The following is a 25,100-nucleotide window of genomic DNA, read 5'->3' on the forward strand; positions in this document are numbered from 1 at the left end:
TGCCCTCCTTTCTGTATCTCTATCATTTTCTCTCTCTTTCCTTGTCTCTCCAACAGTAAAATAACTCCACCTTAACTACAGTGCATTTAGATCTAGGTATTATGATGTCAGTCATTATACCTCTGTTTCCAGAAAGGTAGAAGCAATTTTCAAAACAAAACCACAAACAAGATTCTGCATTCTTTGAGAATGATTAACTTTGATGAGTTTCTGAATTCGTGAAATTGTAAGCCGATTCACAACAGTTCCCCGGGACGTGTCTGTTTAAAGTTTCGGTTTGGAAGAAAGTTGAAGCTAAAAGAATGTTATTATCTGTTGCATTCCTTGAGGAGTGTTGAATTACAACCAGCACATTTCCCTTTAGATCAGAACAGAGGTACATTGCTCAGTATTCATTGTGCGATTAGCATAAAGCCAGGATACAGTTGATACTTCTGAGATACACACATTTTCTCGTTAACGCTTAGTCCATACCTCTTCATGTCATTTGAGGAACTACTGCAGCAACCTGGTGGAGCGTCAAGTGGGAGGACTAAAGTTTTTACACAGAGTCCCCTTTTTCTTTTGTACTTTTCCAATTCAATCAAATCAAATCCAATTCAGAGTCTCAACAAGTTGAGACATTTCCGATCCAGGCTGGCAAGACAGGGCAAGCGACCAAATTGCCCTGTCCTGGGCCTGATCTACATGAGCCAAGCTGATTGGAGTCCTTTTGATAAGTTCATAATTTCGTTGAAGGTGGGGCTACCAACTCTGGTTCAACATACCCCTTGAGTTTTCATCACATGACCTCTTGCGTTGCCTATATTATAGTCTGCAAAGCACTTTGGGACACCATGAGGTTTTGAAAGATGCTATATGAATCCAAATCTTTATTTCTCAGGTTGCTACAGCAGGGAAGCTCTTGAGAGTCTTGACTTCCTGAAAGCCAGAGTTTTGCAGGAGGGAAAACTCCAATAGTTTGAAGCACCCATTCATGAATTTGAGTTGTGGAGAACTTTTTGAAAACGCCAAGGAAGGAACCAAATTTCCATTACCAAGGAACCTCTTTCTAGAATTCCTTGATACCAGATTGGTATCATGTTATAGCATGATTTCTAGATTATAGTTTTTTATTATAACATTATCACAACAGCTGGATCCGAACAAGCCTGTTTTCTTCATTTTAATTGGATTTGGGTGGCACTTTGGCACAATGCTTAGCATTGCAGCCTCACAGCGCCAGACATCCAGGTTCAATTCCTGGCTTGGGTCACTGTCTGGGTGGAGTTTGTACATTCTCCCTGTGTCTGCGTGGGTTTCCTCCCGCAGTCCAAAGATGTGCAGATTAGATGAATTAGCTGTGCTAAAATTCTTTCTCAGTGTACCCGAACAGGCGCCGGAGTGTGGCATCTAGGGGATTTCCACAGTAACTTCATTTGCAGTGTGAACCTAAGCCTACTTGTGACTAAAAAATAAACTTTACTCTTACTTTACTTTAGTCTGCAAAGCACTTTGGGATCCCATGAGGTCTTGAAAGATGCGATATAAATCCAAGTCTTTATTTCTCAGAGTTTGGCAGGAGGGAGAACTCCTATAGTTTGGAACACCCATTCACGAATTTGAGTTGTGGAGAACTTTTGAAAACACAGAATGGAAGGAACCAAATTTTCATTACCAGGGAACCTCTTTCCAGAATTCCTTGATACCAGATTGGTATCATGTTATTAGCATGATTTCTAGAGGTCTAAATTATAGTTCATATTCTTCAATTATAACATTATCACAACAGCTGGATCAGAACAAGCCTGTTTCCTTTATTTTAATCAGACTGGGGAAGTGCATTCAAGAAAAGATTTGAGAAAGTGTCCTGTCGTCACGTTACCATCTGTGAATCTTACAGTTCTAACTCTAATATTGAATCAGCTTCCATGCATTGGATTCATGATCTGGTTGCTTTTTTTTTTACGTGTCCTGCATGTGCGCTGCTTTATCTGGATGACACAAGCGCATCAGTGAGTGCTTCAGCTTTTTTCACATTTATATTCCAGCTCTTTTTGCGGTGGCACAGTGGTTAGCACTGCTGCTTCACAGCGCCAGGGAGACAGGTTCGATTCCCGGCTTGGGTCACTGTCTGTGCGGAATCTGCACGTTCTCCCCGTGTCTGCGTGGGTTTCCTCCGGGCACTCCGGTTTCCTCCCACAGTCTGAAAGACATGCTGGTTAGGTGCATTGGGCCATGCTAAATTCTCCATCAGTGTACCCGAACAGGCGCCGGAGCGCAGCGACGAGGGGATTTTCACAGTAAGTTCATTGCAGTGTTAATGTAAGCCTACGCGTGACACTAATAAATAAACTTTAAACTTTAATTTACCTCACCAGAATCGTACAGAATCTGACAAGTGACAGCTGCCATATGCCAGTTCCATTGGTTCATTCAAAAGCTGCAGAGTGGTGGGAGTTAATTTTACATGTCAAAGATTTAAGTTCATTACCAAAAAACAGCAAGAATAAGTTTCGCAGTCAGGCAGTGATTCTGACCATAAGTCGAGTGAATCAATAACATAATGCAGAAAGATCCTCCATTCATCTATCTCCTTTCTGAGTCGGGATATCCCACAGTACGTCACACAAGTTACTTTGAAATGTGGGCCACGATTCTCCCAAAAGTGTTGAATTGGCGGGAAAACTGTTCTAGATCCCGACTGTTTTCTCAATTCAGCTTCTCACCCGAATCTTCACACTCTGTGCAGAGATCCTAATCGTGAATATCATTAAAAACCCAGGGGGGCGGGGCCTATTCGCGCCGGAGTCTGACAGTTCTGGAACTCTGCGCATGCGCAGTGGCCCCGATCTGTAAGACTTCCCATTTGCTGGCCAGCTCACTCGCTGGCCAGCACGGGACCCCCTCAGTGTTGCCCCTCCAGCCCCCCCCCAGCTCTGACTGCCCCCTCCCTTCCTACCGTCCCGGAGCGCCCGGATGTACAGCCCCCCCCCTCCCCCCAGCAGTGGCGACCCCCCCGCCCCCTCACCCCTGCAGACCCCCCCCACCCCCACCAAGGCCGCCCCCCCCCCCCCCCCCCCCGACCCTCCCCGGGGAGACCACAGCCCCCGGCCCGCCCCAATTGCTGCCCTCCCTCCATCCCAGACCGATCCTGTCTGCAGAGTGGCAGCGGGACCCCCCACCAATCGCTCCTAGGCCCCACCTACAGTAGGCCCCACCCCCTTGGCACTACCCAATGGGTGGTGCCAAGGTGCCCCCTGGGCATGGGCACTTTGCCCCTTGGGCAGTGCCAGGGGTCACAGGCTGGCAATGCCAGGATGCCCATGCCCAGGGGCCACCTGACCCCCTGGGGGGGCCCCGATTGCCCCCCCTTCATTCCGGCGGGGTCTCCGGCTAGTTCGCCGAACATGGGGAGCGAGTGTAAATCCCACCAGAATGAAGTACTCCTGGCAGGGTGGGAGATTCAATCGGGACCAGAAAGTTCCCGATGATTAGATTGAAAACATATTGCAAATATATTTTAAAAAGATTCAAATTACTTACCTGTCTTCCTGCCGGTTTCCAGCGTGGTCTGACCGGCGACTGTTCGCCGGCTCTGGGAGATGCTCATGCTCAAATCCCGGGACAAGACCGGCGACGCACATCTCCCACCCCGACCGGCCAGAAAAGTTGCGGGTCGCGATGGGAGAATCGCAGCCATGGTCTCTGTTAAATAGCTGAACATCATCCATTTTGAATAGACATTAATGAAATGAATGATGGCCAACTAACCTGTTTCTCTGATTGTGTTCATTGGGGTGGCGTGGGGGGCGACCGGTGACCATTGGCTGAGCTGTTAGGAGAACTCACTGCTCTATAGATTGCACCTTTTCATAGGATTTACAGCACAGGAACAGGCCAATTAGCTCCACAGGTCCATGCCGGTGCTTATGCTCCATGTGGGCCTCCTTCCTCCCCTTCGCTTTTAACATCCACTCAACATACCATCTATGGGGAGAGTGGAGCCCAAACATCCACGTCACTGGTGGCATACAGCAAGAATCTACAAAAGGTCGTGAATGTAGCCCAATCCATCATGCAAACCAGCCTCCCATCTATTGACTCTGTCTACACTTCCTGCTGCCTCGGAAAAGCAGCCAGCATAATTAAGGACCCCACGCACCCCGGACATTCTCTCTTCCACCTTCTTCCTTCGGGAAAAAGATACAAAAGTCTGAGGTCACGCACCAACCGACTCAAAAACAGCTTCTTCCTTTCTGCCGTCAGACTTTTGAATGGACCTATCTTGCATTAAGTTGATCTTTCTCTACACCCTAGCTATGACTGTAACACTACATTCTGCACTCTCGTTTCCTTCTCTATGAACGGTATGCTTTGTCTGTATAGCGCGCAAGAAACAATACTTTTCACTGTTACCCAAACGTGACAATAAATCAAATCAAATCAAATACCTACAGTGTCCGTCTGCTCTATCCTAGGTTGCCCATCACTGCACTAAACTCTCGTTGTTAGTCTATTTTATACTTTCATGACAACTTGTTACATGGTCACTTGGATGGCACACAATGTGGAAAAGAGCAGCAAATTAATTTTCTAGTAATCAGTCATTACAGTGATCAGTGGGGCGGCACGGTGGCACAGTGGTTAGCACTGCTGCCTCACACGCCAGGGACCCGGGTTCAATTCCCGGCTTTGGTCACTGTCTGTGTGGAGTCTGCACATTCTCCACCGGGTGCTCTGATTTCCTCCCACACTCCGAAAGACATGCTGGTTAGGTGCATTGGCCAGGCTAAATACTCCCTCGGTGTACCCGAACAGGCAACTAGGGGGAATTTCACAGTGACTTCATTGCAGTGTAAGCCTTACCTGTGATGAATAAATAAACTTTAAACTTTTAAATTTAAAATGGAGCAATAAGAAGTATATTTAATTAGAATCAGAAATGTTGCCGAGACTCCATAAAGTTTAAAGAGTTTGAGTAAGTGAACTTCATGGTAGCACAGGCACATGGACCAGAAATGCTGCGGGTTCAACGGCTGCTTTGTGATAAGCTAATCCCAATTGCCCGCATTTGGCCCATATCCCTCAATACTCATTGTACCCATGTAACTATCTAAATGCCTTTTAAAGGACAAAATTGTACCCGCCTCTACTACTACCTCTGGCAGCTTGTTCCAGACACTCACCACCCTCTGTGTGAAACAATTGCCCCTCTGAACACTTTTGTATCTCTCCCCTCTCACCTTAAACCTATGCCCTCTAGTTTTAGACTCCCCTACCTTTGGGAAAAGATATTGACTATCTAGCTGATCTATGCCCCTCATTATTTTATAGACCTCTATAAGATCACCCTTCAGCCTCCTGCACTCCAGAGAAAAAAGTCCCAGTCTATCCAGCCTCTCCTTATAACTCAATCCATCAAGTCCCGGTAGCATCCTAGTAAATCTTTTCTGCACTCTTTCTAGTTTAATTATATCCTTTCTAAAATAGGGTGACCAGAACTGCACACAGTATTCCAAGTGTGGCCTTAGCAATGTCTTGTACAACTTCAACAAGACATTCCAACTCCTGTATTCAATGTTCTGATCGATGAAACCAAGCATGCCGAATGCCTTCTTCACCACTCTGTCCACCTGTGACTCCACTTTCAAGGAGTTATGAACATGTACCCCTAGATCTCTTTGTTCTGTAACTCTCCCCAATGCCCTGCCATTAACTGAATAAGTCCTGCCCTGGTTCAATCTACCAAAATGCATTACCTCGCATTTGTCTAAATTAAACTCCATCTGCCATTCGTCAACCCACCAGCCCAATTGATCAAGATCCTGTTGCAATTGGAGATAACTTTCTTCACTTTCCACTGTGCCACCAATCTTAGTGTCGTCTGCAAACTTACTAACCATGCCTCCTATATTCTCATCCAAATCATTAATATAAATGACAAATAACAGTGGACCCAGCACTGATCCCTGAGGCACGCCGCTGGTCATGATTTGGAGATGCCGGCGTTGGATTGGGGTAAACATAGTAAGAAGTCTCACAACACCAGGTTAAAGTCCAACAGGTTTATTTGGTAGCAAAATCCACTAGCTTTTGGAGCGCTGCTCCTTCGTCAGGTAAGTGGAGAGCTCTCTCCACTCACATTGTCTGTACCTTTAAGACTTGATTACCTATAAAGATTCGCATTCCAACAATTATTTTGTAAATTGAGTTTGTGTCTTTATATGCCCTGTTTGTGAACAGAACTCCCACTTACCTGACGAAGGAGCAGCGCTCTGAAAGCTAGTGGATTTTGCCACCAAATAAACCTGTTGGACTTTAACCTGGTGTTGTGAGACTTCTTACTGTGCACACCACTGGTCACAGGCCTCCAGTTTGAAAAACAACTCTCTACAACCACCCTTTGGCTTCTGTCAAGAAGCCAATTTTGTATCCATTTAGATATCTCACCCTGGATCCCGTGAGATTTAACCTTATGCAACAACCTACCATGCGGTATCTTATCAAAGGCCTTGCTAAAGTCCATGTAGACAACATCAACTGCACTGCCCTCATCTACCTTCTTGGTTACCCCTTCAAAAAACTCAATCAAATTTGTGAGACATGATTTGCCACTCACAAAGACTGTCCCTAATCAGTCCTTGCATCTCTAAATGCCTGTAGATTCTGTCTCTCAAAATACCTTCCAACAATTTACCCACCACAGATGTGAGGTTCACTGGCCGGTAGTTCCCAGGCTTTTCCCTGCAGCCCTTTTTAAACAAAGGCACAATATTTGCTACTCTCCAATCTTCAGGCACCTCACCCGTGACTATCGATGATTCAAATATCTCTGCTCGGGGACCTGCAATTTCCTCCCTAGCCTCCCACAATGTCCTGGGATACACTTCATCAGGTCCCGGGGATTTATCTACCTAGATGTGCTTTAAGACTTCCAGCACCTCCTTCTCTGTAATATGTACATTCCTCAAGACATCATTATTTATTTCCCCAAGTTCCCTAACATCCATGCTTTTCTCAACAGTAAATACTGATGAGAAATATTCATTTAGGATCTCACCCATCTCTTGTGGATCTGCACATTGATGACCTTGTTGATCCTTAAGAGGCCCTACTCTCTCCTTTGTTACTCTTTTGCCCTTTATGTATTTATAGAAGCTCTTTGGATTCTCCTTTGCTTTATCTGCCAAAACAATCTCGTGTCCCCTTTTTGCCCTCCTGATTTCTCTCTTAACTCTACCCCTACACCCCCTATACTCTTCAAGAGATTCACTTGATCCCAGCTCCTATGCATGTCATGTGCCTCTTTCTTCTTCTTGACAAGGGCTTCAATATCCCGAGTCATCCAGGGTTCCCTACTTCTGCCAGCCTTGCCTTTCACTCTAAGAGGAATGTGTTTACCCTGAACTCTGGTTAACACACTTTTGAAAGCCTGCCACTTACCAGATGTCCCTTTGCCTTCCCACAGACTCCTCCAATTAACTTTTGAAAGTTCCTGCCTGATACCATCAAAATTGGCCTTGCCCCAATTTAGAATTTTAACTTTTGGGCCAGACCTATCATTCTCCATAGCTATCTTAAAACCAATAGAATTATGGTCACTGGTCCCAAGAGAGACTGAGTAGACTGGGACTATACTCATTGGAATTCAGAAGAATGAGGGGAGATCTTATAGAAACATATAAGATTATGAAGGGAATAGATAAGATAGAAGCAGGGAAGTTGTTTCCACTGACAGATGAAACTAGAACTAGGAGGCATGGCCTCAAAATAAGGGGGAGCAGGTTTAGGACTGAGTTGAGGAGGAGCTTCTTCACCCAAAGGGTTGAGAATCTGGAATTCCCTGTCCAGTGAAGCAGTTGAGGCTACCTCATTGGATGTTTTTGAGGCAAGAATAGATAGATTTTTGAACAGTAAAGGAATTAAGGGTTATGGTGAGCAGGCAGGTAAGTGGAGCTGAGTCCACGAAAAGATCAGCCATGATCTTATTGAATGGCGGAGCAGGCTCAAGGGGCCAGATGGCCTCCTCCTGATCCTAGTTCTTATTCATAGAATTCATAGAAACCCTACAGTACAGAAAGAGGCCATTCGGCCCATCGAGTCTACACCGACCACAATCCCACCCAGGCCCTACCCCCATATCCCTACATATTTGCCGCTAATCCCTCTAACCTACACATCTCAGGACACTAAGGGCAATTTTTAGCATGGCCAATCAACCTAACCCGCACATCTTTGGACTGTGGGAGGAAACCGGAGCACCCGGAGGAAACCCACGCAGACACGAGGAGAATGTGCAAACTCCACACAGACAGTGACCCAAGCCGGGAATCGAACCCAGGTCCCTGGAGCTGTGAAGCAGCAGTGCTAACCACTGTGCTACCGTGCCGCCCCATGTTCTTATTATGTTCTTATTATGTTCTTATGCATTAAACTAAAAACCGCACCCCTGACAGTGCAGCACTTTCTCAATACTGCACTGGAATGTCAAACCTTGATTGTTGTGCCTGAGTTCTGGACTGGGACTTAAAGTGAGAACCTGTGACTCAAAGATGACAGTGCTACCAGCCGAGCCCCCGCTGACACTCTGTGGCTATTTTGTTAACTCCCTCTTTTTTGCAGGTGGCACTTCATGCATGTGGGGTGGCGACAGACATGGTGATTGATCATTGCATTAAGGCACTGGCAGCCTTTGTTATCTCTCCATGCTGTTACGGCTTCATACAGAACACGGAAAAGGCCACTTTCCCCAGAAGGTAGGACCCAACTCTTTACTGGGCAAGTAGTGCAGCCTCCTGATTGTCATGGTTTGGTGGCACTCCCACTGGGACTTGTGTCTATATATGTGTAACTTATTTGGATAGCTCTGTTAAATAACCAGTCAAATTATAGTTTTACTGTGCATTGTTAATTTAAAAGCTTAGTCTATACACAGATGCCTGAATGTTCTGATTAGTTGGCTGTTATAGTTTGCAATTGAGTTTTTTTCTGAACTTCTCCAGCCACTTGCTGGTTTAAACATAAACAATACTTGGAGTTGTCATAAAATGAAATGTAGACGGCTAAAAAGTAATGTATTCTGTTTTATCACAAAAAACCACAGACTGATGTATTTTTTAATATCCCTCATCCATTCACATCTGCATTTTGGCTGCTTTTCTAGACCGAGGTCATTGTTTCTTTTTCTTTCTTTTAACCCATTGGACCTCTCTCTCCTCCCCTTCTTGTTATCCAGTCATGCCTCCTTTCATTTCTTCCCTCTTTGGGTATTTGGCCCTCCCAACTCTTCAATATTCCTCAACCTACTTAATCTTTTGCTGACCATACTAAACATCTCTGAGAACTCCGTGCTGCTCCAGTTCTGGCCCCTCTGTGCTCCTGCTCGTGACTCCCTTCACCCCTATTGCCTTCAGCCATCTAAGCCCTTAGATCTGGAATTCCTTCCAAGTCTCCACCTTGCTACCTCATCCTTCTCCTTTAAGAAACTCTTTAAAATCTATCTCTTCAACCAGGTTTTTGGTCGTTTTGTCCTAATGCCTACCATTGTCAATAATTACACTCCTGGGAAGCACCTTCAGATGATGTTAAAGGCATTGTAAATTGCAACTTTTTGTTGATTTCCTTTAATTTTGCTAGTGTAGTAACAGTAGATACAGTTAAATGTCCTCAGATCACATTTATTCTGTAGCTCTTACAAAGCACAAACCAAAAATGCCTTTCTTACACTGGATGAGTCAAAGAGGGGGCAACTTTAGTGGGAAGTAATTCTCAATTCTAACATTTCCTGTGAAGTGTTGAAACCAGATATAACATTGGTTGTCAAATCACTTGATTCAAACATTGTAGTGTTCTAAACTTTTAGTTTTAGCAGAGAAGCAGGTTGGGATTTTGAAATTACGTTGGTCAGGCTTGGAATTCAGCCTTCTGTTTTCCTAAGAGTGGCATTTCATGTTGTGTTGAGAGGGTGGTTTACAGTTAATTCTGCATTGTCTTCTAACAATGTATGAACAGGGCTTGTGAGTGCTCAGAAGTGCTGACATGATTTATATACACATTCAAAACTTCACACCCACCCCCCTCCCTTTAATGGAATGACTAGAAGAGCAAACTATGGCTCCTATTTAAAGAGGTGAATGCCTGCACTTAACAAAAGCTGCAGTACATTCCGAACCGTATATAGTTATAAATCTTTCCCACAAATCGAAAGCACTCATTAATTGCAATTCAAATCCAAATACAAAGTTCTTCATCACACTTTACATTTTCAAACAGTTTGGTTTTGTTTGTGTCACGCAGTTTATAATCTATGTTTAACAAATACCATGGGTAGTGTATTGCCAGTGTGTGAGAGAAGGTCTTCAGTCTCCATTTTAATTGAGTGTTGGTGTTAACTGGAAAATCACCGCACTGAAAATGTTTTGTAGCTATTGAACTGATTTGATTTATTGTTGCCACATGTATTGGGATACTGTGAAAAGTATTGTTTATTGCACGCTATACAAAACATAGACAAAACATACTATTCATAGAGCAGATAGGGGAGAAGGAAAGGAGAGGGTGCAGAATATAGTACTGCAGTTACAGATAGGGTGAAGAGAAAGATCAGCTTAATATGTGATAGATCCATTCAAAAGTCTGATGGCAGCAGGGAAGAAGCTGTTCTTGAGTCAACTGGGATGTTTTCTCAGACTTCTGTGTCTTTTTCCCAACGGAAGAAGGCGGAAGAGTATGCCCGGGATACATGGGGTCCTTGATCATGCTGGATGCTTTCATAGAATCCCTACAGTGCAGAGAAAGGCCACACGGCCCACCGAGCCTGCACCGACAACAATCCCACCCAGGCCCTATCCCCGTAACTCCACATATTGATCCTGTTGATCCCCCGATACAACGGGTCAATTTAACATGGCCAATCAACCTAACCCGCACATCTTTGGAGGAAACTGGAGCACCGGAGGAAACCCACGCAGAAACGGAGAGAACATGCAAACTCCACACAGACAGTCACTGAGAAGGAAGTGTAGAGGGGGTCAATGGATGGGAGGCTGGTTTGTGTGATGGACTGGGCCACATTCACAACCCTTTGTAGTTTCTTGCGGCCTTGGTCAGAGCAGGAGATATACCAAGCTGCGATACATCCGAAAAGGATGCTTTCTATGGTGCATCTGTAGATTGAGTATGTCGGTGTACAACGATGGGGGTGCACCTTAATAATGGATATAGGTTGCTGATGCTGTGAACCAGCCGTTGAGCAAAGTTTTTTGTCCTGTCTTGGTCCAATTATGCCTCAATAGAGCACCATGCAATGTGTTTTTAACTTTAAGGCATTCATAAAGGCAAGTTGTTGTCGCTGTAGGTCGCTGCTTGCAAGGGAATGGAAGGGGAGAGCTTGTCCCAAGCTAATGATATGATGGGGCTGATTCAAAGTAGGTGGCGAGAAGCTGGGAAGAGGTCACCCATTGACAGTTTGATGTGATTGGATGAGTTTTACACCTCGTGTGCTGTCAAAACGTTAAAAGACAGTTAGGAACACAGTATTTTAGAATTTTGAGGATGGCTGTTGCAGAATAGGTTTTGTTTTTGCACAACCACATAGACATCTGAAAGACATAAAAATATACAAATTTGCACATTCACATGCAGTATGGATATGCTTGTATGAACACAAACACATGTATGGATGCATACATATTGGTACATACATGACTGGCCATTGCTGTCAGATTGTGCACAAGAATCAGTGAAATCAGTGCCAATGTCAGTGTTAAATGTTTGTATCAGATGCAAGAATTAATTTTTATTATATTCTTTTTCTTTTAGCCAGAAGTTCAAGAGCATTTTGTCATATAAGGTACGTATCATTTGCATATCATTGGTGAGGAAAGCATGCTTGCAGAACCTGGTGGCACAGTGATTCGCACTGCTGCCTCACAGCGGCAGGGACCTGGGTTCAATTCCGGCCTCGGGTTACTTTCTGTGTGGAGTTTGCACGTTCTCCCCGTGTCTGCCTGGGTTTCCTCCGGGTGCTCCGGTTTCCTCCCACAGTCCAAAGATGTGTGTGCGGGTTAGGTTGATTGGCCATGCTAGATTGCCCCTTAGTGTCAGGGGGACTAACAGGGTAAATATTTGGGGATACGCGGATAGGGCCTGGGTGGGATTGTTGTCGGGGCAGGCTCAATGGGCCGAATGGCCTCCTTCTGCACTGTAGGAATTCTATGCAAATCTTGTGGTGAATAGATCACCGATAAACAAAATGATATAACCTTGTGGTCATTAGGAAGGATTTTTGAGATTGATTGATACATAATCCGTTCAGTAATGTATAGGCTATGAGGCAGTCTGGTGGTTTCTATATCATTGATTTGAGATCCTGAGAAACACAAGACAGTTTAGGTTGTCTTTTCCTGTCATTTTTTTTCTAGAGTTCAGGAGATAAAAAATCTTTTTACTCCAATGTAGTCTGGTTCTATGGTCACATTCTGGCTTTCAGGATTTTTAAAATATATTAATTTTTCAACCATGTTCACCATTTATCATTCTTCTGCAATAAGAAAATCACACTTTATAAAAATTCCTAACGTAATGTAATCGTAAAATCCCAACAACGCAGAAGAGGCCATTCAGCCCATCAAGTCCGCACTGACTCTCTGAGAGCATCCGCCCTATCACCATAACCCCACGTATTTACCCCGACAATCCCCCTAACCTGCACATCTTGGGATATTAAGGGGCTATATAGCATGGCCAATCCACCTAACCTGCACATCTTTGGACTGTGGGAGGAAACCAGAGCACCCGGAGGAAACCCACGCAGACACAGAAAGAAGGTGCAGACTCTGCACAGACAGTCACCCCAGGCTGGGATTGAACCCGGGTCTCTGGTGCAGTGAGGCAGCAGTGCTAACCACTGTGCCACCGTGCCACCCTGATATTTCTGTTACTAGTCTCCTTTGTTTGTGGAGTGAATTCACTAGATTCTCGCAACCCTTCAGATGTTTTACGGTATTGAATTTTTTTCATCCATTGAAAGAAAGAAAGGCAATCCAGTCATTCTCAAAAGGCAAGAACTATTGAATCAATGTACTTCAAGACATAACCTTGTGGAATCAATGGGAAGTAGCTTCAGTGAATTAAGGATTGGCAGTATTCCTGTTGGCAAAAAATTGTCATCAATAATTGTGGGCTGGCTTGAAGGCCAGTGTCCAGTCGTGTGCCTGGAGATTGGTACACCCACGCAGACACGGTTATTGATGTTGGGGGACCATTGCGGTTTTTACAACCTTCATAAATAGTGTTTGGGGAAATGTTTTACAAGCTCACAGATGATAGAAGAATTTTTGCAAGAGTTTGGACTATTCCAATATTCAAATCGATTAAAGTACACTGAGAAAATGGGCAAAACGTTGTCAGGTGTTATTTAACGTAGCTAAGGTGCAATAAGTAGTCTCACAGGTTAACGTCCAACAGGTTTATTTGGTAGCACGAGCTTTCGGAGCGTGTCCCCTTCGTCAGGTGAGTGAAGAGTTCGGTTCACAAACAGGGCATATATAGACACAAACTCAGCTAAGGTGGCACCACCATGTACCCTGGAATTGCTGATAGAATGCAAAAAGAAATCACAGCCCTTGCACCCAGCACCATGAAAATCAAGATCATTGCTCCACCCGAATGTAAATATTCTGTCTGGATTGGAAATTCCATCTTGGCTTCCCTGTCCACGTTCCAGCAGATGTGAATCAGCAAGCAGGAATATGACTAGTCTGGGCAGCATTTGGACGGGAGCAAAAGGAAGTATACTTGTCATTTACGTTGGACGCAAAGTTTAAAGTTTATTTGTTAATGCCACAACTTACATTAACACTGCAATGAAGTTACTGTGAAAATCCCCTAGTCGCCACACTCCGGCGCCTGGTCGGGTACACTGAGGGAGAATTTAGCATGGCGACTGCACTTAACCAGCACATCTTTTGGACTGTGGGAGGAAAGCAGAGCATCTGGAGGAAACCTACGCAGACACGGGGAGAACGTGCAGACTCCACACAGGCAGTGACCCAAGTTGGGAATCGAACCCTGGTCTCTGGCGCTGTGAGGCAGCAGTGTTAGCCACTGTGCTATCCCCAACTGAAAGCAGTTGAGAGAAAAAGGAACTTTGATGTTAAGTTCATAATGCTATAAAGATTAATAACTACTGCTAAGAAGTCATAGGGAAAGCAAATAGTTGTATTGAGTTGTATTAACAGCACCATTCAATATATGTACTATTAATAAAGCTAACATTTTATTTTAATGTATTCATTCTTTTGAAGTTAAATTTACAGACAAGCCTACAATTTAGCAGTGCTGCATTCATTGCAAATAAAATAATGATGATGTGAAACTAAAGAGAGTTCACCTGAATCCAAAGATGTGCAGATTAGGTGGATTGGCCATGCTAGATTGTTCCTTAGCGTCACGGGATGTGTAGGTTAGAGGAATTAGTGGGGTAAATATGTGGGGTTATGGGGATAGGGCCTGGGTGGGATTGTTGTCGGTGCAGACTCGATGGGCCAAAAGGTCTCCTTTTGTACTGGAGGGATTCTGTGAATCCATCAGCAAGAACAATATCATTGTGCCTGTGCAGTTTTATTTAATTTGGAGCTGCATTCAGACAGCTATTACAGGAGCTCATTTGGATTGCAGAAAGCCCCGCTGTTACATCGATGTAGCCGTTAGTAATTTAAGTCAATGAGTACACTGGTTTAAGTTCAAGACACTGTCTGCTTCTTTGATTAAAATTTAGACAGGCCAAAATTCATGACTGCGTACTCGAACATTTTAACAAAATGAACATTGAAACTGATTATAATTCTTAACCTCGAGACGTGTAACATTACAAGACAGATGGTGTCTTCTGGGTTTCCTAGATGGCCGTGGTTTACTGGATTGCTGCCCCATTCAAACTGTTCCTGCTGTCTAAATCCCCACTGCTATTCAGACAACAAATCATCCTGTCTGCTTTTACTTTTAGTTTTGTTTTGCACTTGTGGGGGGGTTTTTTTTGAAGTCTATAAGCAGCCATACATTGACAGTTAAGCATGATTCACCTCAGTAGGTCCTGACGAAATCTCATGACACTGCTCCTTTTTTGTTCCAGGAACACATGATTCTGTGCAGGTTCGCAGATCAGACAGCTGTTCAACTCCCTCCAGAGCGCAGGATAATAGGTACGAGGACAGACATACAGCTGGTTCTAACCTATAACGTTGTTGAAAAAGGTGGATTAGTGTATTTCCCATGGCTGGAGCTGGTTGCTTCATCAATGTAAAAGCAATGTTCTATGCAGTAGAAACGAGTAATTGCTGTGTGAGCAAGGACACGAGGACACCAAGCTGCATTTAACAATGACCTTCCTGGACTCATCGAATTTTACAACAAAGGAGGCCATTCAACCCATCGTGCTGCACTGGCGCCTGAATTTAGTTGTTGAGTATCCACAGTTAAATTCAAAAAGATTGTCACAAATAAGACTAGTAGCATTTTTATATTTCTGTCACCCTGCCTCCTTGGAAAGGTTTGGTCACCCTACCCCTCATCCTGCTTTCATTAAAAAACAGGAAGTTAGCAGGCTGGGGTCAGGATTCAGAGATTAACATTCTAATTTGCCACCGAACCCAAACAGACTCATTTTGTTGTTTTGTCGCTGTATTGAAGGATACGTGTGTTTTTACTACTTTGATTTTCAGGATATTTGGTGCAACTTTGAACAAAAAGGATTTTTTTTTCAGTTTGAATTAACTCCATTCTTCATATTTCCCTGGGTGTTGCTAAAAAAAATTATAGCACAGCCCATAATGAATGATTGGCTGAATTTCAAAAGCCTCAGAACTACTCATCTCAGAAAGGGGTTATGTTCACATTTTGATTGACTATTTTAAGAGGTTATTAAAGGATTATCCATGATTGATGTAGTTAGTGAAAGAGGTGATTGCTTTCGCAACAGATTGACCACTTGAGGGAATTTACACTTTATGAATGTCACTGCCTCAGGATACAGGGTAGGCCATTTAGGACTGAGATGAGGCAAAACTTCTTCACTCAGAAGGTGGTGAACCTGTGGAATTCTTTATCACAGAAGGCAGTGGAGGCCAGGTCAACAAATATATATTGAAGAAGGAAATAGATTTCTAGAATCTAAAGGTGTCAAGGGGTAGAATCATAGAATCCCTACAGTGCAGAAGGAGGCCATTCCGCCCATCGAGTCTGCACCGACCACAATCCCGCCCAACCCCTATCCCTATGACCCCATGCATTTATCCTAGGTAGTCCCCCTTACACGAAGGGGCAATTTTAACATGGCCAATCCACCTACCCCCACATCTTTTGGACTGTGGGAGGAAACCGGAGCACCCAGAGGAAACGCACGCAGACACGGGGAGAATGTGCAAACTCCACACAGACAGTGACCCAAGCCGGGAATGGAACCAAGGTCCCTAGCACTGTGAGGCAGCAGTGCTAACCAGTGTGCCACCGTGCCGCCCTGATGAGGACACCATCCTGGGGTATGGGGGAGAGCGCTGGAGTATGGCGTTGAGATAGAGGATCAGTCATTGATCATAATGAATGGCAGAGCAGGCTCAAAGGGCCGAATGGGCTACTCCTATTTTCTATGCTTCTATGTCTTTGCACACCCTGCTCTTTCCCCATAACCCTGCAATTATTCTTTTTCAAGTACATCTCCAATTGCAGTTTGAAAGTTGCTATTAAATCTGCTTCCACCATCCTTTCATGCAGATAACAATTCGCTGCTTAAAAAAACATTCTCATCCCCCTGCCCGCCCCAACCTCCCGAAACTGCCTCCTTCCGCCAATTATGTTAACTCTGTGATTTCTGCTTGTTGACCTACCGGCTAGTGGGAATAGTTTCTCACTATCTACTCTTTTTCAGCCATGCGTTGATTTTTAGCATCACTAAATTTCAACTTCACCTTCCCCACTTTCTGCTGTGTTCACAAATGGTGTGATTTTCAGAAGGAGCTGAATTTGACCATCAGAATTCTTGTCTGAAGCAAGTGGAAGCCTCATGAGTATGTGCAAACAGATGTCCAGTGATGCCACTTAGATTCTGACCCAATTTTCTACTTTCCCTACCCGACTATCCCTGCTCCTGCTCTTGTCAATGAACCATGGTCCCTACAGGTCAGGTGACAACCAGGTTCACCAATATTTGAAGGCTTCTCTTGGGCAAGGCTATCTAGAGCTATTGGAAACATCAGTTTTGCAGTCAAGCCTGCAGTCGCTATCCTCTCCCTCAGTGGATTCAAAATTATTTGCAGTTATTGATCTAGGTTCTACTTATTTATTATCTATTAACTTATTTATTATCGTCGCAAGAAGGCTTACATTAATACTACAACGAAGTTACTGTGAAAATGCCCGAGTCGCCACACTCTGGCGCCTGTTCGGGTACACTGAGGGAGAATTTAGCATGGCCAATGCACCTAACCAGCACATCTTTCGGACTGTGGGAGGAAACCAGAGCACCTGGAGGAAACTCACACAGACACGGGGAGAACGTGCAGACTCCCCACAGACAGTGACCCAAGCCGGGAATCGAACCCGGGTCTCTGGAGCTGTGAGGTAGCAGTGCTAATCACTACGCCACCGTGGCACCCAACTAATACTGTCTGGGCGGCATGGTAGCACAGTGGTTAGCACTGCTGCTGCAAGCGCCAGAGACCTGGGTTCGAATTCTGGCGTGGGTCACTGTGTGGAGTTTGCATGTTCTCGCCGTGTCTGTGCGGGTTTCCTCCGGGTGCTCCGGTTTCCTCCCACATTCTGAAAGACGTGCTGGTTAGGTGCATTGACTCAAACAGGCGCCGGAGTGTGGCGACTAGGGGAATTTCACAGTAACTTCATTGCAGTGTTAATGTAAGCCTTACTTGTGATTGATGAATAAACTTTAACTTCTACTGATTCACAATCTTGCTTCCCTCTCTGCCAGACTAAAAATTAAGCTCCCATTTAAGCTGCTGCACTTGAGAAGCCAAAGCACTGCCTGATTTCTTGCCTTTAAACCAGAAAGCTATCTTTGGTGAGAAAGCTTTGTGCTGGTAGCTTTCTCACCAGGGGACAACTTGGGAAACGGCACAGCACAGAGTGAATGATGTTCTCAGCCCACTCAAATCGCATCCACATACTGCTCGGACACTAGGGGGGAATTTTCATCCCACCCGCCATGGGAATCGTAGCCCATTGGGGGCTTGGACCATGCAAATATCCGTTGACCTCGGGTGGGATTTTCCGGCCTTGGGGCGAGTGTGGCTGGAGAATCCCACCCTACGCTTTTACACCTTGAGGATTTTGTTTACATCTTGTTGTCGAGATGTTCTTTATATTTTGCTGTTGTGAGCAAGTCTATGAACTTAACTTCTCTCAGTGCAGCAATGGAAAGGTGCTTGCATCTTATTTTGCAAGACTAAAATCATACAATAGTACAGCACAGAAAGAGGCCATTTGGCCCATTGCATTTGTGTCTGCTAACCTTATTGTTGGTCCAAAATGAAGCTTAATTGGAGGAGTATAAGAGCTGAAACCTAAACATAATGACGTGTTGAAAATAGGGAATACTTTAGTGGAACCATAAGTTTGTAATGATGAGGTTATTTGGCACGGAACATTTATCCACTTCACCAATCATTTGCTGCTAAGATCTAACAAAAGTTCCCTCTTCTCTGCTCCAGTAATGTGTGAGTATCAATTTCTGCCCTAAAGCTGTTTTCTTTAACCTAATCTCAGGGGAGAATCCTGTGTTGTAACATTAGGCCCTAAAACCCTTATGAATCAAATTGCGATGTGAGCCTGCACTCATTAGGAAAAGGGTTGAACCTGCTCAGAATCCTTGTAGAGAGGTGATGCAGAGAGGACTTCTTTCTCATCAATCAGGACTTGATTGGGACTTTGATGCCAGAGGGGGGAAGGCTGTTCTGATTCACTTTTCAGAGCAGTCTCTTATCAGATTCTCACTCTAAAACTTACCTCTGATGGGCAATACAATTCAAGGTCCTAAGCCAAGAATGGTAAATTGCAGGTTTGTACCTGTGATTCCCCTTATGGCAAGGAACTAACCTCAGCAGTACCGAGATCGGAGCTTCAACTAGGCGCCAACGACTCGAGGAAGCGTCAGTGGTTGAGGTCACCACGGGTTGATGCACCTTTTGCTTAGACACCTGATCAAGAGTCCCATGCTCAGAGGCCTGAAGGAAGATTGCGTGGCCGCCTTGTAAGATATAGAAAGGACCGTGCTCTAGCACAAACCTGGGGAGGATACTAAGCTAAAGAACTTTTTAAAAATATACATTCACATGAAGTTGATCATACAAGGACTAGGAGGCTCGGAACTAGGTTTTGGGCAAGAGATGCAGGGCAAATGTCAGGGAGGACATTTTTACACAGCGAGTGGTAATGAGCTGGAGCTGGCTGCTCACAAGGTTGGTGGAAACTGAGACGATCAATGATTTCTAAAGGAAATTGGATGGGCACTTGAAAGAAATAAACTCACAGGGTTACAGGGATACAGCAGTGGGGGACTGGCTGAATTGCTCAATGGAGAGCTGGCATAAACTCAATAGACCAAATGGTCTCCTTCTATGTTGTAATATGAGTCTGTGACTCTTTAAGACAGTAATTCCATTTTATGTTGTGAACTCATCGTGATTGAAATGTATAATTTCCAATGAATGCTTGGTTCATATTGGGGTCAGAGCGAACTCTAAAGTGCAGTGAAAGTGAGAGGTTATTAGTTGGAGTGATGTTCAAGCCACTTGGGAAGACCACTCCAATAAACATAATGAGTGGTTATCAATTTCAGCAATAGTTAGTTAATTACCACCAGGTTGCTGCTTATAATCTCAGGTCATAAATCGCAGTGTCTTAGATAAATAGATATACACTGGCTAGACTACAACAAGATGAATATACAAGTATTTTAGATATTTAGTCTATTTGCCATCTTAAGGCAGGTGTGTGTTAGCAGGAGTTCATACATGTATTTAATTTGATAATGTGGATAGTAGAACATTTTAAATCATTTAATGGAATGTGCTGAATGTTGTTTGAACATTTAAATTCTATTAATTACTCGCTGAGATAGGCTTATACACAGGGCATTTGCCAGATAATTAGTTTTTGTAAATGGAAAATAATCCTCCTTATCAAAAATCAAAGAAAATTGCTTCACAAAAAAGTAAAACCCAAAGACTAGTATTCCATGTTGCCTATTGAGAGTTGATCTTAAGTAGCTCCTCTTCAATGTTATTTTCACTAACAATCTGTTGCACAGCACTTTTTGAAGGTTCTTTGTTTCATAAACAAGGGAAGGAGAGAGAGGACATGTTCTGTACACCTGTAGGCCTTATCCATTTGCTCAGCTGGATATAAAAAATCCCAGAGCACAAATCAAAGACATCTGTCCAATGTTCTTGCTTGGCAACTTGCCAAGTCTCCTTCCAAACCCCGAACTCTACCACTCTGCAGGACACATGGGAACATCACCACCTGCAAGTTCCTCTCCAAACCACACACCAACCTGACTTGGAACTATATCATAGAACAACAGAACCATAGAATCCCTATAGTGCAGAGGGAGGCCATTTGGCCCATCACATCTGTACCGACTCTCAGACACTACCCAGGTCCTTTCCCGTGACTCCACGTATTTACCTCACTAATCCCCCTTGCCTTCACATCTTGGGACACTAAGGGGCAATTTACCAGGGCCAATCCACCTAACCTGCACATTTTTGGACTGTGGGAGGAAACCGGAGCACCCTGAGGAAACCCACACAGACATGGAGAGAACGTGTAAACTCCACACAGACAGTTACCCAAGGACGGAATTTAAACCGGGTCCCTAGCGCTGTGGGGCAACAGTGCTACTAACCACTGTGCCACCATGCCACCCCATCATTCCTTCACCGTTACTAACCTGGAACTCCTTTACCCGTACTGCATGGACTGAAGCAGCTCAACACCACCTCCTCAGAGGCAATTAAGGATGAGTAAAAACTGCTGGCCTTGCCAGTGACGCTTACATCCCATGAACATTTTTTTAAAAATCCCTTCACCACCACCACCAGAAATAGATTAACTAGTCATTTATCTCCATGCTATTTCTGGGATTTTGCGATCTGCAAATCGGTTGTTATGTCTGCCTCGAAGCAGAAGTGGCCAGACTTTGAAAAATCGTCGTTGACTTTGAAGTTTTGGGGCATCATGAGGAATGCACAATATAAATGATTGTACTTAATTACGTCTAAAGTATCTAATGTTTGAAATACTAAAATCGGTGTCAGCGGACTGTCTGTAAATTTTGTGAATCTGTGATGCATTGTTTGATAGTAATGCGCTGAGGAAAAGGTGAAATTAGTTTGAAACTAATTCAAAACCAAGGAGAAAAGAACTTTTACTTTCTTTTAAAACTTTCAACCAGGTTTGCAAACCACAACTATATACACTAATAGGTATTAATATACTGGGTAGTATTACCTAGGAAGGAGAATGTGGGTGTTCTTCGAGGTAAGGTTGAAGATATGTCACTGGGGATGAGTACACAGAGCTTCGTAGTTTGTTAGAATTTTGCCACACTTGACCTGAGTGCAAAGTGCTACAAAAAATACCTGTGCAAAGTTCTCGGTGGTCGTGATAGGTCGAACAGCTTACAAAGTGACTGAATGGGGCACAGGTTAAATTGCAGATGTCAAAGTTCTCATTACCGTATAAAAAAATTAATAAGATATTAAACAACAACAAAAGCACTCAGCTGGAGTCAATCATCTGAAGTGTTTTAATGTCAGCCTTGAACTCTTTCAGAACAAAAATAGTGCCTATGTAACTTGTTTCCATGCATAACCTGCGTGAGCATTGAATCAGAAAGATTTTCCCACGTTCTACATTACAGTCAATTTGTGCGTCTAACATTTTGATATCCGCTTGTATCCTTTGGGAAATATGGCTGAAAGTTACAAACTAAACTTTAAAGTAAACTCAATGTTCCTTCATGTTGTTACCTAGATACAGTAAACAGACACAGAATAATAAACTCTTCGCTGCAACTTAAGTCAATCTCAGGATGCGGCTGTCATGCTCAAGGCTGGCATTTATTGCCCCTTACTCATTGCCCTATTTTGACACAACTACATAGTTTTATATCGCACTTCAGAGGTCCATTAAGAGTCAACTGCATAATTCTCAACAGTAGATATGATTCTGTGATTGGACAACACTTGCTAAACAATCCTGATTGTGCTAAGAATTACACTGACAACCAATTTAAGATTAGTAGTCAGGCTCGGAGTGTAGCTCAATTACCCATGCTAGAAACCACACATATTCACACACAAGACCCTGTCCTTTGCAGGCACGAAAAGCATGTCCGCTCATTTCACTTTTTTCAACCAAACAAAGCTTGGGGCATACCCATTCCTGGTTCATCCCCCATGGCAGCACATTGACCAATCAGTCCACCTGCCTGGTTTGAATTTGAACAAAAGCTTGGCAGTTAACTGTTCCCTGGTGCATTCTCCATGGCAGTGCATCTACCAATCAGAAACCATTTCCCAACCAATAAGCAGTCTCTCCTCATGCAGTATGAATTCTTGTTCCCTTTACTATTGGTATTCTTGCGAACTGTCCTGATGAGTACAAGACAAAAACCTTTGACATATTCGCCACAATTCTACCACCCTGCCCACCATGGAATTGGGTGAGGGGGCGGACAATGGAAACGTCTGTTGACCTCGGGCGGGATTTTCCAGTCTCAGGTCGAGCGAGGCCGTAAAATCCCGCCCATTGTCTCCTTTTTCAGCAGTACTCAAGTACTGTACTACCAAGTGACTATCCATAAAATGTGTGCTTTGTGTTGTCTGTTTCTTGGATGTTGCTGATATGTATTTGCTAACAACACTGCAAATGGGATTTTTTTTTTTTAGGGAAGAATTGCATGGGACTGGTAGATCTGGATCGAGCCTGGTCAGCAGAGGAGCACGGATACTTGGCCTATGTGACATCCATGGAGCCAGATACCTGTTCACCGAAAAACAACCTGATAGTGGGGAGCTCCTCAGCCCGTTGCCTCGGTGTAACTGCATAATGTCACAAAGCCGGTGATCAAAGCGCCAGGACAAGGGAGCCAAGTGATCTGCTTGTCATCAGGCTACTTCTCTCAACTACCTTGTCCAGAAGCATGCGGAGACTTTGTGAAGCTGATATCCTACAGAGCAGCCCTGATCCAACAGCTTCTTGTGCCCAGTACCTCTTGCTTTATGGAATGATGTCCTCGTGAATGACTTACGAGGAAAGTTCAATTCTTAATTAATACAGCAAATCTATAGTTGCACAGTTTGAACTTTTCTTTTAGCTGTCCATGTACTTCATTCACACGGATAGCTAAAAATGTAAAACCTACCTTGTGTTTAATTATGTTCTACTAAAGATGAAAGTCTCGGAACCATCATGTGTAATTGGACCGTACCGAGAAAGGAATTTTTAGATATATTTTTCCCTTTCTACTTCATGTCACAAAGCAAATCCACTTGGGTTGTAAAATTCACTCTGCTCCGACGTGTTTGAAATGGAACCAGAAAGTCTAACCTCCTGCAACGTGGAAAATTGACATTTGTACTTCACAGAGTTACTGCAGATGGGTTATTGTGAAACAAATTCTGTTGTCTTGATAAACGGCATCCTTGTTGCCTGCAAATAATTCATCAAAACTCGTAGCCAATTCAGTATTTCATCTTCTGCAGTCAACACAATATACAGCAAGAGTAGAATTGTCCAAAAGGGTTGAAAAAAAAGTTACAGGTCCCGCCGTTGGAGATGAAGCAATGAATTTATTTAAAAATTAAACCACTTCTCTCCTAATCTTTCTCACCCATTAAGACCTGTGCGTCGTTTTTCCTCTAACATCTGTAAAATCACTGTTTTACTTCTTCCTCGGTCATCAGGAAATACTGATAAGGTGTTCAAAACATGTCCTGCATGATCTAGCAATGCCTACCTTACACATGCAGTTTTTAATAGTGCGTTGTCCTATGGCTGAGTTGGATTGGTCATGCTAGATTACCCCTTAGTGTCCCAAGATGTGTAGGTTAGGTGGATTGGCTATGCTAAATTGCCCTTTAGCGTTCCAAGATGTGTAGTTAAGATGGATTCGCCATGCTAAATTTCCTTTTAGTGTCCCAAGATGTGTAAGTTAGGTGGATTGGCCATGCTAAATTGTCCCTTAGTGTCCAAAGATGTGTAGGTTAGGTGGATTAGCTGTGATAAATACATGGAATGGAGGAGGTGGGGTGTGGACTTGGGTAAGATACTCTTTCAGAGAGTCAGTGCAGACCTGATGGGCCGAATGACCTCCTTCTGCACTGTGGGGATTTTATGGCTGTGGCATTTTTTCCATGTATTGCCAGCAGTTGTCTGACTTGTTTTAGGTTTGATGTGGAGGTTTGATTTGGAGGTTTAGGTTTGATCTCACCTGATGAAGGGGCAGTGCTCCCAAAGCTTGTGGCTTGTGCTACCAAATAACCCTGTTGGACGTTAACCTGGTGTTGTGAGACTTCTTACCTTGTTTTAGGTTTCCAGCATTCTGAGATAACTTTTTGCCCCTCTCTTTAATATAGATTTTTTTTACAGAAGTGTTATATCTCTTGTGACAAAATCATTTTCTGGATGTAGTTTCTTTATTTTTTTTCAGAACAGTAAAGCAGACGTAACAGCATTTCTAATCAGGGCTGTTCAGGAGAAATTAATATTGAATTCAGTGCTCAATGAATGTAATCAGATTTTTCTAGGATTATTCTGTCTTTGTGGTGTTAGTAGCAATTTCATTAAAGTCAGCTGCTTAAGTGAGGTTCACAACCTGAATGTTTCACAAGATTATTTAATTAATTATTCCCAATTTAAAAAAAACACACATCAGTCATCAGTATTATTTGTTTTACCTTTGTTGAATGCTTCCTACCGAGAAAGATATAACAACCAGGTCAAACATTTTGACTCAAGTCATTTGGAAAGCGACAGGCAAGTAAAGGAGACAAGTGCAGTTTTTTAAAATCAGATGTATAGAACAAAGAACAATACAGCAC

The 25,100-nt window shown here is 43.7% G+C and overlaps 1 protein-coding gene across 2 annotated transcripts in view; it reads left to right on the forward strand.

The window, feature by feature from the left end:
- The window catches only part of gstcd (glutathione S-transferase, C-terminal domain containing), a 178,533-nt gene extending 153,656 nt beyond the window's left edge, over positions 1 to 24,877 (forward strand). The window contains exons 9-13 of one of the 2 annotated variants that reach the window (XR_013497443.1): positions 8,605 to 8,738; positions 11,803 to 11,833; positions 15,116 to 15,185; positions 22,947 to 24,111; positions 24,216 to 24,875. Coding sequence is in view for 1 of the 2 variants with exons in the window: in XM_078209242.1 (XP_078065368.1) it covers positions 8,605 to 8,738; positions 11,803 to 11,833; positions 15,116 to 15,185; positions 22,947 to 23,107 (396 nt within the window). In the remaining variant the exon portion in view is untranslated. Of the gene's footprint in view, positions 1 to 8,604; positions 8,739 to 11,802; positions 11,834 to 15,115; positions 15,186 to 22,946 lie in introns of both variants that reach the window. The other variant, XM_078209242.1, reaches the window with a different exon arrangement.
- Positions 24,878 to 25,100: the final 223 nt, after the last annotated feature.

The sequence above is a fragment of the Mustelus asterias genome, chromosome 1, assembly GCF_964213995.1.
Source record: "Mustelus asterias chromosome 1, sMusAst1.hap1.1, whole genome shotgun sequence".
Classification (NCBI taxonomy): Eukaryota; Metazoa; Chordata; class Chondrichthyes; order Carcharhiniformes; family Triakidae; genus Mustelus; species Mustelus asterias.